Source organism: Microcaecilia unicolor, chromosome 3 (genome assembly GCF_901765095.1).
Source record: "Microcaecilia unicolor chromosome 3, aMicUni1.1, whole genome shotgun sequence".
NCBI lineage: Eukaryota > Metazoa > Chordata > Amphibia > Gymnophiona > Siphonopidae > Microcaecilia > Microcaecilia unicolor.
Window position 1 is genome coordinate 100,931,621 of NC_044033.1, and position 15,984 is coordinate 100,947,604.

Genomic DNA, 15,984 nt, shown 5'->3' on the forward strand with positions numbered 1-15,984 from the left:
TTTAGCAAAATCAAAAGACGCAATAGTGCCTTCTTAAAGAAAAAAGGGCACAAACAAGAAAAGGAGCTCCCGACTGTTGAAAAACAAAGGAAACCTAAAAGAGGGCTAAACTAAGAAACTAAGAGGATTCTAATTTAATTTTTTTTTTAAATAAAATTACGAAAACTAAAATAGAAAAAAGAAGAAAACAAGTCGTCAGACTCTTTCCTGGGCCTTATGAGGAGCAGAGAAGAAAACCTGTTACCTCGAACGCGGACAAGAAAAAACTGAAGTAGCACGTTCACGCTACGGGCAGGAAGTTGTCCACGCATGCGCAGTGCGCACAGCTTGTGCACTAGAAGACTCTAGCGAAACTTTATTTTGCTGGCAAAATGCCGATTCTTGGGCCGACGTGGACATCAACCCACTTGTGAGAACAAGCAGCCTGCTTGTCCTTGGAGAACTAAGTATTCACTGGTTGATTAACAGCCGTATTCCCGACTGGTTGATATTAATTTGAGTTATGATGTTTAATCATATTCCTTAGTTTTTCAGTCTGTGCCACATGCAGTAGTTGTAGACTGAAATTTCTATTATGAGATTCTATGGTAATCAGAAAGTTAAACTCTGAATTTTTCATTACTAGTAGTAGAGAATTTTGCTTTTTGTTTTGCAAATTTTGTTAGTGAAAAGGAGATGTTTGTCCAATAGCGTTTGAATCAGGTGAAGTATTTAGTGTGTCAAATTGTTGGATTTATGATAAGATGTTGCTTGGTTTGTGTATCAGTAAATGAGATACCTGAGAAATTGCCCACTAGTAAGAATATACATGGATGATTCTTTAAGGTTATCAAGTTGTTAGGATCTATTGCTTTGCCTTGACTGCTTGACTGGAACCGCTCTATGTTGCTCCAGAAAAGAAAAAGTGTTACCTAGGTGACTGCCTAGTCTATCCTAATTTTGTTTATATGTTTTATATTTTACCATATATGAGAGAGGTTTGCTAGATCTTTCATGCTAGGACTATTGCCTGATTGATAAGCTTCTTTGTAAGAAGGGACACCACTAATCCTATTTAGTTGAATATCTTGACTGAAGTCAATTGAATTAGTGTTTTTTTCCTGACTTTGGGAAAGTCACTTAATCCTCAATTGTTCCAAGTACATAATAAATACTTGTATATAATATGTAAACCACTTAGATGGTAACCACAGAAAGGTGGGATATCAAATATCACCCCCCATTCCTTTCCCCTATGAGACCTGTATTGCATAACTAGGGAATTATGCACATAGATTACTTGAAGCCCATAATATTACTTGTTATGCAGATATATTTTATAAATTTGCATTTCTTGTATGTCACTGAAATATTTTTGAGAAAAGATGACAGTTCTGTAAAGATTAAGTGTTATATTTTAACATTATTTTATTGGATTTTCTAAGTCCATTACATTAAGGACCGGTGAACAAATATGAAACGTCTTCCCAGAGTTAGGATTTTAGATTCTCAATTAACAATGGAGTATCAGGTGAATAATCTAAGTAAAGAAATTTTTTAAAGCTGTGTCAGCTAAGGGAAATTAGATCTTTCTTTTTCAGAACATTTGACTATTGGTTCAAGCTATAATATCTCAAATGAATTATTATAGCTCTTTGTATGTAGGCATGTATGACAAATTTACAATAGGTTGCAATTCAGCAGAATACTGTGGTGAAAATGATAGTCAGACTTAGAAATTTTGATCATGTAACCTTTTTACTTAGAGATCTGCATTGGTTGCTGGTTTGTTCACAAACAGAGTTCAAGGTGGCATGCCAAGTGTTCAAAAAATTATTAGTCGTTCTTAAATCCATACTCAGTTATTGATCATCCCTGATGCTTGGTAGTCTTCTTGTTTTGGGTCGATACTCAGATTGGGTTTTCTCACTGTTAACTATTTATAATGAACATGTTTTTTATGAAAATTCTTTCAACTATTAATCCAGTAAAATCTGAAATTAAATTCTAATTCAAATATTGAATTTATCTAACTCGCTGATATTTCAGGAAGCTTTAAAGAGGTATCCTTTAATAAGCATTTTGAATCTAATGTTGTAACCGTCTTTAATTCTATGCTGACATAAGCAGAATATAAATGCTGAGAATAGAATAGAAAGTGTATAAGATTGATAAAATTGTTAAAATAAGGAGACAATATGTCCCTTATAATTGAGAAAACTTGAACTGTATCCTTAACAAAATAGCTGTCAGAATAAATAAATCTGTTAAAGGTAGTAAATTGCATTAGAGTAGAATGAGACTTTGTGTTGACCTCGTAAGGAGAGTGTATTGCACTTACCCTCTAAAAAGAGCAGAATGAAGCCAACCACATATAGATAAAATTAGAGAATGTATCGCCTTGATAATTTATAAGAATGATTACAGCTTTATTTAGTAGTTGTTGAAATTAGGAGTAGTTGTAATATACATTCTGATTATAGGATATGGTTTAAGTGTTTGCATAATTAGCTTTAGTAATTTTTTCTAACAGGTTAGCCCATAATGTGATGAATGGAAAGAAAAAGATACTCTGTAAAGATAAAAGGTTCATTTGGATGGATGTTGTCAAAAATGATTCCTAAAGGAAATCATTATTACAAGAGGATGATATTGTGGAACTGGACAACTTAGGGCTAACATTTTAGTCTGAAAATTGTTAGAAAAATTGTCTTTAGGTTATATGAGAGGAGCGTGCAGTTCTCAGCTTTTCCACTGACCTCTGGAAAAAACTAATCAGAGTATGAACGAGATTGTTATTGAACTTGAGAGGCCCCAGGATGAAGCAAGGTGCTTATCCATAGATACACATTGCTATTGAAACTTTTCTCCTCCAGAGAATGTTTAGTTGAATAAGGCAACTGTATTGTTATATATTTCTGTATCAATAGTTGAGAAAAATATTATGTATTAGACATGTTTTTCAGTTTTGAAAAACCCATCTGTATCTTACCTATCAATCAAAGTCTCTTTTGTATTTTTGCTGACCTATTGATTTCTGTTGAATAGAACAAATTGTTATCTGACCCTCTGAAGTAAGCTGTTTTCTGTCTATATAACTTTGTACACTTTTCTTGTCAAGAGGCTCATGAGAGGACAATTAATATCTGATTGCTGGTGTTCAGTCTCATGAAACCTCTTCTTGCAATGGCAAAATATCCCTCTGAAGAAAGGAAGCTTAACCGACCACCTTGATTTTGTAGTGCTAAATTAGCAGCCTGAATCAACAATACTAACTTTGCTGTTGCTGAAATAGGTTATTCAACCAAGCAATTGAAGAAACGTGACCACTTCAACAGTAGCCTGGTGATTCTCTTCTTCTGACTTTACTGATGAGCCAAATCATCTAAATATGGATGAACCAAAATACTTTCCTTGCACAGGCCACTGTGACCATCACCATTTAGGAGACGCAGATAAGCCAAAAGATAGGGCCTGAAACTGAAAATGTTGATGTAAACCTCTAAATCTAAGGAATCTCTGATGAGGACCCCGAACAAGGAATGGTGAAAATATGCCTCCTTGAGATCTAAAGCTGTGAGGAATTCTCATTACTGAGATAACATTCGTGGGAAATCTTGAAAGCTCAATTTACCCTCATGGTCAAGAACTACTACTACTACTACTATTTAGCATTTCTATAGCGCTACAAGGCATACGCAGCGCTGCACAAACATAGAAGAAAGACAGTCCCTGCTCAAAGAGCTTACAATCTAATAGAACTGGAGAAAAGGAACCATCTTTATTGGAACTAGAAAGTATATGGAATATTTTTTCCGTCATCTCTTCTTCTCAGACACTGGTCTCTAAAGTAAGCAGGTTGTCCAAGGTAGATCTGACTGCCACTTTTTGTCTAGAGCCTGAAAAAAAGACAATATGAAAACAAATCTAAGAGATGGTGTCAAAATTCCAACTCTTAAGCCTCTTCATATCACATCTAAAACCCCTTCATCTGTGGCAATTTGGCATCACTGTTTAAAGAAAACAGATGACTCATATTTGCTCCAATGAGAAGTGGACCCTAAAGACCTCATTGCAGACCTCTAGAGGCTCCTGAAGATTTGTGCCTTTGCAATACTGTCTCATGGTCAACCCAAATAAAAGTTTAGACTGGAAATGTGAGTGCTGGAGTAAAACTTGACCTGCCTGACCTAAATTTCAAGGAGTCCTGAAGTTTATAACACCCATGAAACCCCAAAAGTATCCAAAAAGCCTATCCTTTGAAAATCTTGGTGTTCTCAATTCCCCTATGTTCTTCATTATCTTCTCTGAAGAGGGGCTCATTTTTAAAGCACTTAGACTTACAGAGCTTCATAGGTTACTATGGAACTACCAGGATCTTGAGAAACTGGCTCAACCATACTTAAGGCTTCATACGTTTGCATAATCATACCAGGTAAACTCTTCCCTCCAAAACAGATAAACTTCAATACGGTTATCCTCTTCAGCAACAGGGATCTCTCCTTTTTCCAAAGACCTTTTAACAAGCTACTAGCTAAATGTCATCTGTCTGAAAACCAAATCTTCAGATATGAAAAAGCATGAGTCTATCTTTTTGTGACTCGAGCCTAGGCCTCTTGGTCAAAAATGACTCCTGTAGGAAGGGTTGGCTAGTCACCTAATAACTCACACAGATTCTGAGTGCGCCTCATTAAAAAAAAAAGTTTTATAAAGAACACACTGTGAAGAAAATTCTCCAGTAGATTGCAGAGAAAGAGACTGAACCCCAATGACTATGACTCATCTTGTAAAGGCTGAGCAGAAGTAGAAAGAGTTCCTCCTCTGAGACCTGATCAACAGATGAAGTAACCACAGAAGGTACCTCAGATCCCTGAGGAAGAATATATAACACTACAATTTTCTGAACGTAGTAGCTTTCTTATGCGAAGAAACGAAGTTCTGCTCACTAGAACTAGAAAATAACATTCTCTGAATCTTCAGAGGAAGAGATTGATTGAAGGGTCCCCGTAGCAAAGTACTTAGCCCCCAGACTAGTATGATGGTTACCCATAGTGACATTATCTTTTTGGCCTGCCATTAATTTATAAGGAGGAAAGAAAATAGTGCTTGACCACTACAAAATCCTGAGTGTGGTAGAACGAGTAGAAGTGAATCAAATTTTAACTTGTTTCAAACGTACAAAGACCAGGGACACTCAAGGGAAGTTACATGGAAATAGTTTTAAAAACAAATAGGAGGAAATATTTTTTCACTCAACAAGAGTTAACTCTTTGCCAGAGGATAAAGTAAAGCAGTCAGCATATCTGGGTTTAAAATGTTGCCAATATTTGGGTTTCTGCCAGGTACTAGTGACCTGGCTTGGCCCAGTGGCGTAGCCAGAAGGCAATTTTTGGGTGGGCCAACAGGTCAGATGGGTGGGCATCAGGGTTGCCAACTTTTTGAAATTGAAAAACTTGCAACCTGATGCCCCACCTGTACCCCACTGCCAATAACTTTCAATGAGGGTAGCAGTGCAGGCTCAGTGACTGCAGGCCACATTGAGGGCTAGAGGGAAGTACAAGAGATTGCACTCTTCAGCCTCGGTCCCCTAACACACATGCCTGTATAGCAAGACCAAACACTTTTCAGCATATCTCTCCAGTTACACGCTGTAGAAATGATGCCAAAAAGTATAGTCTACTCTAGTATTAAATTCTGCAAATAAATTCTGCATCCATAGAACCCCCTGGCTTTCCCCCAATGGGTGCAGAGCAGAGTTAGGACATTTCCCCATAAAACTCACCGTAATCTCAACAGCCACCATATAGTAAATAAAACAATCTTTAAAACAAAATGTCACATAACCTAGAGCAATTTAAGATGCCAGACTAACGTCCAAAACAAGGATCCTACCTATGAAAAAGGCATTGCCTTACATATTACGGAGGGGCCCTAAAATATCAATACATCTATTGGGGAAACTGAACAAACCAAACTTACTACAAGAAGGCTACATAGAAAATTCATGCTAACAGAATACCTCGGATCACACACTGGAACAAAAATGCTAAATATAGAATAATTGACTACAAATTATAAAAATAACCAAAACCCCAGGAAGTCAGACCTGCATGCAATACAATACTAGAAAAAGAGAATGAAATGCATTTCCTCCTGCGCAAAATATAGAGGTAGTACGTGCCAGGGATGGTGTTAGAGGAGTGCAACTGGAGCAATTGCTGTTGGTCCCCCTGACCAGAGAGCCACAAGCATGATGGAAGGTGAAGGCAGTAAAGCCTGGTGATTGGCTTTGGGGTTCCCTCCCAAATTTATGGCCCTGGGCTCCAGCCATGTCTAACACCAGCTCTGGCAAGATAAGTACATAAGTACATAAGTACATAAGTAGTGCCATACTGGGAAAGGACCAAAGGTCCATCTAGCCCCAGCATCCTGTCACCGACAGTGGCCAATCCAGGTCAAGGCACCTGGCACGCTCCCCAAACGTAAAAACATTCCAGACAAGTTATACCTAAAATGCGGAATTTTTCCAAGTCCATTAATAGCGGTCTATGGACTTGTCCTTTAGGAATCTATCTAACCCCTTTTTTAAACTCCGTCAAGCTAACCGCCCGTACCACGTTCTCCGGCAATGAATTCCAGAGTCTAATTACACGTTGGGTGAAGAAAAATTTTCTCCGATTCGTTTTAAATTTACCACACTGTAGCTTCAACTCATGCCCTCTAGTCCTAGTATTTTTGGATAGCGTGAACAGTCGCTTCACATCCACCCGATCCATTCCACTCATTATTTTATACACTTCTATCATATCTCCCCTCAGCCGTCTCTTCTCCAAGCTGAAAAGCCCTAGCCTTCTCAGCCTCTCTTCATAGAAAGTCGTCCCATCCCCACTATCATTTTCGTCGCCCTTCGCTGTACCTTTTCCAATTCTACTATATCTTTTTGAGATACGGAGACCAGTACTGAACACAATACTCCAGGTACATTCCAAATCTGACATATTCTAATCAGAAAATAGAAAATAAATTTTTTTCTACCTTTTGTTGTGTGGCTATTTTACTTTTCAAATCAGCTTGGTCCTAGTCTCTGGTTTCTTCTTTCCTCTGTCTTAACTTACTCACCAGAGTCTTCTGTCTATTTGTCATGTCTTTTCTCTCCATGTCCACCATCCATCTCCCTTCTCTGTGTCCCATGGTTCCTTGTCCAGTATCTCCACTATGTTCAAATTCCTGCATCCATCACCCTTTTATCCCCTACCCCTGTGTCCAGCATCATCCCTTGTGTCCCTTTGCCCTCCCATGTCCAGTACCTCCCTTCTGAGTTCCTATTCTCCCTATGTCTACTATCTGTCCCCCGTGTGCATATACCCCTCCCTCCCAGTGACCATCATAGCCTCTCTATTCCAATTCCTACCCCCCTCCCCCGGTCAGGCATTGTCATCCCCATGTAGCATCTCACATCTGTTTCTGTATTTTCCCTTCTCCCTCACCCACACCAATGTCTCTCTCTCTTCTGCGATCCCACCTATCCAGCTTCTCTCCTTCCAGCTTTGGGCTCTTTCTTCAACTGTGAGGTAAACATTTGTCTCCCTCTTTTTTCATCCCCTTGACCCCTCATCTCTCTCCCTTCCCTCTAATCTCTCCTCCTGGTACAGCACCTCTGTTCCTTCCCTCCCGCCCCCCCCCCCCCCAGGTCTAGCACCTCTCTCCCTTCCTTCCAGCCTGCCCCCTTGCAGGCCAAGCAACTTCCTCCCTTTCCTCCAGCCTCTCCCCTTGTAGGTCCCAACCACCTCTTCCTTCCCTCCATCGCCCTCCTGCTATTACAGGTCCAGCATCTCTCTCTCTTGCTTCCAGCCGCCCCCCCATAAGTCCAGCTTTGCCTCCAGTCTGCTACTCCCCCCCCCTTTTTGCAGGTCCAGAACCTCTCTTCCTTCCCTGCAGGCAGGCAACCCACCACTCATACACATACACACACACACACACCACCACCCACACACACGGTCCAAAACCCTATCCCTTCCCTCCAGCCAGTTAGCCTTCTCCCCCCTTGCAAGTCCTGAACCTCTCTCCCTTCCTTTCGGCCTTTAGCCCCACCCCCTGGTGCAGCCACTGTCTCCCAGCCCGCCCCACAGCAGGTCAGCATTACTCTGTCCTTTTTCCTCCCTCATTCTGCGCTGCTAAGTTTCTAGTTTAAATTAAGGGCACCAGCCGACAGCGATTCAGAAACGGAGACCACTCCAGGGCGTTCCCTCTGCCGCGATCCGCGCTCTCTGTTACAACTTCCTGTTTCCGAGAGGGCGGATCGTGGCAGAGGGAACGCCCTGGAGTGGGTCTCCGTTTCTGAATCGCTGTCGGCTGGTGCCCTTAATTTAGACTAGGTGCTGGCGGGGGTGAGGGAGGGAGAAGCTGATTCACCTCAGCCACGGGCCACCACTCGGATCATGGAAGGCTCCGGAGTTGATCTCACTGAATCTCTGCTGGCCAGCGCCAGAGCGCCCTTAATTTAAACTACTAGACGCTTCGCGGTGGGGGTGAGGGAGGGAAAAAAAGCTTCATCTTGGCCACGCATGATGCCCGATTGCGATCCACTGTTTTTAGGTGGGCCTAGGGTAGAAATGGGTGGGCCTGGGCCCACCCAGGCCCACCCGTGGCTACGCCCCTGGCTTGGCCACTGTTAGAAACAGGGTACTGGGCTAGAAGAATCATTGGTCTGACCCAATATGGCTATTCTTATGTCTTACACAATCTCTAATTCCCATTTAAAATAAAAAACAATTATAATGACTTTTCATTCAATTTCTTAAAATTTTATTTCCCCCTATACATGTAAATATATTAATAGGGATGTGCTCATATGTTTCAAAGGACAATCACAGACTCAGAAATCTTCAAAATTTTCCAGGCATATAATCACAGCACATCTCTAAGGAATTTAAAGTGATGCCTCCAAGTGCCCTTTGTAACATTCTCTGTGCAAAACATTTTATGATGCGCTTTCACTTAACTTAAAAACAGAAAACGGGTCCTGACATGGTCCATGTTTCGCCGGAGCTGAAAGATAAGAAGGAAGAAAGAACATAAACAATAACCTGGACTCCAGAGAGATATTTCGGACAGGAAGCAAAGTGAAGTTACTCACCTTTAGCAGGTGTTTTCCACAGACAGGACACATTTCCACATATGGATGACATCATCCGATGGAGCCCAGAACAGATATGCTCCTCAGTTTCTAACCCTAGAAGCTTTTGGAAGCTGTACTACACATGCAAGCACCTTCTTGTCTGTACATGCCACGTGAGACCAAGGGATTCTAGTACAATAGTTGATGGAATGCAAATCCTAGGGAAGGAGAGTGGTTATGTGGAAATGTGTCCTGTTGTCCTCGGAGAATACCTGCTACAGGTGAATAACTTCACTTTCTCTGAGGACAAGCAAGACCCTATCTTCTCCACATCTGGGAATCACTAGCTACAAGGCTGACTGAAACAAAAAGGGAAAATAGAAATATGGCAGGCAACAAAGGCAAACAGCAACAGAAACAAATGGGCCTTGGGGGGAGGTAAAGTTGGATTCTAGACCCTGTATAAATTTTGAAGGACTGTGTGAACAAACCACCTGTCACCTCAGGAATTTTGCTCAATACAGTAATGAGATGTGATGTATGGACAGAAGACCGCGTTGCAGCCTTGCTGATCTCAATAAAGGCTGATCTCAGGTGGGCTACCGAAGCAGCCATGGCTCTCACATTGTGAGCTGTGACATGGCCCTCCAGAGCCAACCCAGCTTGGGCACAAGTAAAGCAGTCCAGGTGTGCAGTACGCTTTTGCCAGGATGGGCATGGGGTTTGAGGGAAAATGTTGACAGAATAGACTAAGATGGAATTCCAACAAGATCTTAGGAAGCAACTTAAAAGGACTGCAGAGAACTACTCTGTTGTGATGAAATTTTATTTAGTTGGGTCAGCTACTAAAGCCTAGCGTTCTCTGACCTTATGGGCTGAAGGTACCACCTCCAAAAATAGGACCTTTCAGGTCAAGTACTTCAGATGGAAAATATCAAGCAGCTCAAGGAGAGCTTATTGGCTGAGTGAGAATGGCATTGAAGTCCCGTGACATTGTGGGAAGTTTGATCAAATGTTTCAACTAAAACAAGCCTCTCATCAAGCAAACAACTAAAGACTGTACAGAGATAGGCTTATCTTCTACATGCTGACGGTGTCAATTGCACTGAGGTGAACCCTTACAGAGTTGGTTTTGGACCAGACTCACAAAGGTATTCAAGCAGTTTTTGTGTAGGTTAGGAGAAAAGATCTAGGGCCTTGCCTCACACCAGATATCAAACATCTTCCACTTAAAATTGTATGACCTCTTAGTGGAATCCTTCTCGGAAGCAAGCAGGATATGAGAGACATCCTCAAACAGCTGCAGAGGGTTTAACCTATCAACATCCATGCTGTGAAGGGAAGGGACTGGAGATTGGTATACAGAAGAACCCCTAATTCTGTGTAATGAGGGTTGGAAAGCACTCTAGTCTCCACAGGCCTCTGAAGTCTAACTCCATATGTAGAGGGAACCATATCTGCATCAGCCAGTAAGGTGCAGTGGGGATCATGGTTCCCTGGTCCTGCTTAAGTTTTCATCAAAGTCTTCCCTACGAGAGGTATGGGAATATACACATACAGAAGACCTTCCCCCCAATGTAGGAAGAAGACATTTGAGGCTAATCTGCAATGTGATCCCAGTCTGAAGCAATACTGAGGTACTTTGTTGTTCAAATGAGTGGCAAAAAGGATCCCCTAAAATGGGCTGGGGCAGCATCAGAGCTGACACTAATGCACTTGAAGCCTTGGCCAAGCCAGGATACGCTCCAGATCTTCCTGCGAAAGGAACCCAGAATTGTTTCATTGAAGGCAGGCATTGAGGGAACACAGGGCCAGTACTGGTGTGGTCAAGTCCACAGGAGGTATCTGGGCCAAATTGGAGGCTTCGTCCTGGTATATAGGAGGCTGGCGGCATCTGTGCCTAATCTATTCTACCATTGTTTACATAGGAAGAAATCTACTTATGAGATGTAGAATTCAAAATGCAAATGTTCAGTGAGCACGTATGTTTTATAATACACTGTACTTTAGAATGTTTTTTTTTAAATCTTAGTAGGTGAAATATGAGCTAGTCAGTTGATGTGGTACTTTTTAAGTTCTTTTGTGGTAGACTAATAATCGCCAGTTATGGTATTGAGTACCTTCTGAAGTCAACCATGAGTTTCAAAAGAAATGGGCAATACAAGAAACAGAAGACAAAGTTCCACAAAATGATCCAACCCCCCCCTCTCCAAAAAAAGCCCAAACAGCAGAGACATCACAAAACACATACAAGGATTTATTGTGACAAAGGAGGACCTTACTTTGTCACAACAAAGAACTGTTTTATTTCAAATTGTTCACCTTGTATGTGCATTGCGTTGACTGTTTTTTGTTTTGTTCAAAAGAAATGGCACATTCAGGCTTCAGTTAAGAGCTTTTTTGCACACAGCTAAAGAGTGACTATCCATTAGCTGCAAGTGGAAGCAATAGTGATCAGTGATTAGGGGACAGTATTGCACAGTAAAAAAAAGTGATAAGGATGTTAGTTTGATAAAGAATCTTGACACATTGACAATTTACTCTCTTGGCATGACAATAATATTCTGTGGGTTCTAAGAGCACCTACTTTAAATTATTTGTTTTGTTTCTAACATCCTGATTTCTAGACTGCATGACAGTAAGAATTTAGAAACAGATTCCAAAGGGTTAACAAAAGTAGATAGAATACATATTGTTGTATTTTATTACTAACAGTTTTAGTGCATAAACACAACACAGTTATAAGTCTTTAGGTCACAGTTACAGAAGGAAAGAGGGATTTGCTGTACAAAGGAATAAATGAATAATTGTATTATTTTAAAAGGGGGAGGGCGGTTTCAATGAAGACTTAAACCTTCATGTTGCTTAGAAGGGTTTAGAAAAATGAGAGGATAGGAGAGGTGTATTTTAACATTTTATAAAATGGGATATATTGTAGGTCCATGGCTTAAAAAAAATTGCAATTCTGTGCAATTATATAAATATGCTGTTGAACAATTTGGAAGCAACACAATTTTAAAACATGACAAGCTATTCAGTAATCTACAGGTTTTATACAAAATTAATTTATATAACCTTTCCTCTTAAACTGAGATTTTTATATCTTAGAATGCAGAAATTACAGAAAATGTACAAAGCAATGCTTTCAGTTCTGATTAATTTTATATAAAAGTTCTTGTCCATAATGTTTTCTGCAAGCCGTCACTTATTAATCACTTCCTTTTAAGTTTTTCTGCTAATTGTCGTCGTCTTTGTAAATTTTTAATTTCCTCTTCTGTCATTACCCTGCAAAAATAAATTGTCAATATTACACATATATTCTATAGCAGTATCTTACTCAGGCAGTCTTTTAGTAATCCAAAGTAGATAAATCAGCTGGCGATAAACGCCAAGCTTGTCCATTATATTTCTATGGGCATCTCAGAACTTACGGCAAGCTGATTTCTCCCACGAGGTAAAATGATACCGTGGCTTAGAAAAGACCCCCTCAATTAAATAAAATTCAACAGGTGGTTTTTCTACATCAAAGGCACTTGTTTAAAATATTTTTCTTATTTTGTGAAGATTGCTATATTTGAAATACCTACCTACCCACTGTACAAAAAAAATGTATTCGACTGCTACCATCCACATTTCAGCTGTTCCAACTCTACTTTTTATGTATTTATTCAAACACTGCTATATCATTTAACTAACTAGCATCACAAAGCTAAAAACAATAAAGTATAAGCAGTATAGAATGTTTTGTACTTTTGGGGATCTTGCCAGGTATTTGTGACCTGGATTGGCCACTGTTGGAAACAGGATGCTGGGCTTGATGGACCTTTGGTCTTTCCCAGTATGGCAATAACTTATGTACTTACAGTGGTGGAAATAAGTATTTTGATCCCTTGCTGATTTTGTAAGTTTGCCCACTGACAAAGACATGAGCAGACCCATAATTGAAGGGTTAGGTTATTGGTAACAGTGAGAGATAGCACATCACAAATTAAATCCGTGAAAATCACATTGTGGAAAGTATATGAATTTATGTGCATTCTGCAGAGGGAAAATAAGTATTTAATCCCTCTGGCAAACAGACCTAATACTTGGTGGCAAAACCTTGTTGGCCAAGCACAGCGGTCAGACGTCTTCTGTAGTTGATGATGAGGTTTTGTATAAAAGGATTGCCGCACTTTTGTAGAGAAGGCCAGACGAATTTCATATTTAATATAAACAGTTTACCTCATTTGTTAGTGTACAAGCTGATTACCATCCAATAGGGGTAGTCAGGAAGCATTTCTATACTCAAAGCATATCTACACACACAAGCAATATACAGCAAGCTTAAGGCAAATCAAATGCTATACACAGACAAGAGAAAATTCAAAAATCTTACTACCTCTTTTGTTCCCCTCTAGTTTATACCGGGCCTATGACTATATTCTCTCATACAACCTTCCTGTGCAAGTCTCTGAATACCACAAACTGTTAATCATGGGCAGAACATGCTACATCTGTTTTCCCTTATCCACAGACTTTCTGGGCAGCCTGACTTTAGCTGATGTGGGCCCCATCATGTCCCAGGAGATTTTAGTGTTGAAACAGCTAGCTCTGCATGTTCTTTGAAGCTTTCCACTCCTATTTTTTTATGCTTTTGTTCAACAGTTTGCACACATGTCAGGAGGAATTTTGGTTCCACTCCTCTTTGCAGATCATCTCTAAATCATTAAGAGTTCTGGGCTGTCGCTTGGCAACTCGCAGCTTTAGCTCCCTCCATAAGTTTTCAATGGGATTAAGGTCTGGTGACTGGCTAGGCCACTCCATGACCCTAATGTGCTTCTTACTGAGCCACTCCTTTGTTGCCTTGGCTGTATGTTTTGGGTCATTGTCGTGCTGGAAGACCCAGCCACGACCCATTTTTAAGGCCCTGGCGGAGGGAAGGAGGTTGTCACTCAGAATTGTAGCGGTACATGGCCCCATCCATTCTCCCATTGATGCGGTGAAGTAGTCCTGTGCCCTTAGCAGAGAAACACCCCCAAAACATAACATTTCCACCTCCATTCCTGACAGTGGGGACGGTGTTCTTTGGGTCATAGGCAGCATTTCTCTTCCTCCAAACACGGCGAGTTGAGTTCATGCCAAAGAGCTCAATTTTTGTCTCATCTGACCACAGCACCTTCTCCCAATCACTCTCGGCATCATCCAGGTGTTCACTGGCAAACTTCAGACGGGACGTCACATGTGCCTTCCGGAGCAGGGGGACCTTGCGGGCACTGCAGGATTGCAATCCGTTATGTCGTAATGTGTTACCAATGGTTTTCGTGGTGACAGTGGTCCCAGCTGCCTTGAGATCATTGACCAAGTTCCCCCCTTGTAGTTGTAGGCTGATTTCTAACCTTCCTCATGATCAAGGATACCCACGAGGTGAGATTTTTGCGTGGAGCCCCAGATTCTTGTCGATTGACAGTCATTTTGTACTTCTTCCATTTTCTTACTATGGCACCATACAGTTGTCTCCTTCTCGCCCCAGCGTCTTACTGATGGTTTTGTAGCCCATTCCAGCCTTGTGCAGGTGTATGATCTTGTCCCTGACATCCTTAGACAGCTCCTTGCTCTTGGCCATTTTGTAGAGGTTAGAGTCTGACTGATTCACTGAGTCTGTGGACAGGTGTCTTTCATACAGGTGACCATTGCCGACAGCTGTCTGTCATGCAGGTAACGAGTTGATTTGGAGCATCTACCTGGTCTGTAGGGGCCAGATCTCTTACTGGTTGGTGGGGGATCAAATACTTATTTCCCTCTGCAGAATGGCAAATAAATTCATATACTTTCCACAATGTGATTTTCCGGATTTAATTTGTGATGTGCTATCTCTCACTGTTACCAATAACCTACCCTTCAATTATGGGCTGCTCATGTCTTTGTCAGTGGGCAAACTTACAAAATCAGCAAGGGATCAAATACTTATTTCCACCACTGTATATCTAGAGAAAGATAATTAAGATTATGGTAAATAAAAGCATCATGGAACAGGTACGCTTTACATTGAGCCTTGAATTTATTAAATAATAGTTTTGATGAAACAGAGATGCAAATGACCAAAAATAATCAATCCAAGAGTAGGAGTTTACACCTCAGCATACCAAGTATAGTTTCTCGTATCTGGATGTTGTGTCCTCCAAACATCTAATAATGTATATTGTTCCAGTAATTGTTTAAATCTAGTATTCTCCACAGTATTTCCTCTGGCACTAGGGCCTATCCTAGAAGATCTGTCCGATTCTTCTTACATTACCAAATTGATAACCCCCCCACCCCCCAGTGATTAAAGATAAGGCTGTCCAGACTGCAATCTTCCCAAGAATCCTATCTAAACCTATAGCCGTTCTGCTAGCTATTTCCAAGCCTGTGTTTGTTCTCGTGACAGCTAGCCGTCCTGCTAGCCACTTCCAGACTGTGGTTTGTTCCTCGTGACAGCTAGCCGTCCTGCTAGCCTATTCCAAGACTGTGTTTGTCCCTCGTGACAGCTAGCCGTCCTGCTAGCTTCTTCCAAGACTGTGCTTGTCCCTGTTGTCGCTAGCCGTCCTGCTAGTCACTTCCGTAGACGGTATCCGTTCCCAGTGCGTAGCTAGCCGCCCGGCTAAGTTACGCTCACCAAGGACTCTGTACCCACATCCAGCCAGGCCAGCCGTCACCCCGTGGTTCCAGCAGTCCTGCTGGCCGCCCGCAGCTGAGGGCTCAACCCTCGGTGAACGGCGGTCGCCGCGGGGAGATTCGGGGTGCTCGGTTATTTCCTGGGCTAGTGGGAGCTCGGGAAAACTCGAGAGCTCACCAACACCAGAGTGACATCAGAGCCGCGACCAGAAAACGGAAGCCATGAGCTCGCCGACGCAACCTGATCTACG

General features: G+C 41.3%; 1 protein-coding gene across 3 annotated transcripts in view; it reads right to left on the reverse strand.

The window, feature by feature from the left end:
- Positions 1-12,228: 12,228 nt before the first annotated feature.
- CFAP36 (cilia and flagella associated protein 36) overlaps positions 12,229-15,984 on the reverse strand; it is a 294,401-nt gene continuing 290,645 nt past the window's right edge. For all 3 annotated transcript variants that reach the window (XM_030196218.1, XM_030196217.1, XM_030196216.1), the window contains one exon: positions 12,229-12,382. In XM_030196218.1, coding sequence (XP_030052078.1) covers positions 12,359-12,382 — 24 coding nt within the window. In that variant the 3' untranslated portion in view covers positions 12,229-12,358. The remainder of the gene's footprint in view (positions 12,383-15,984) is intronic.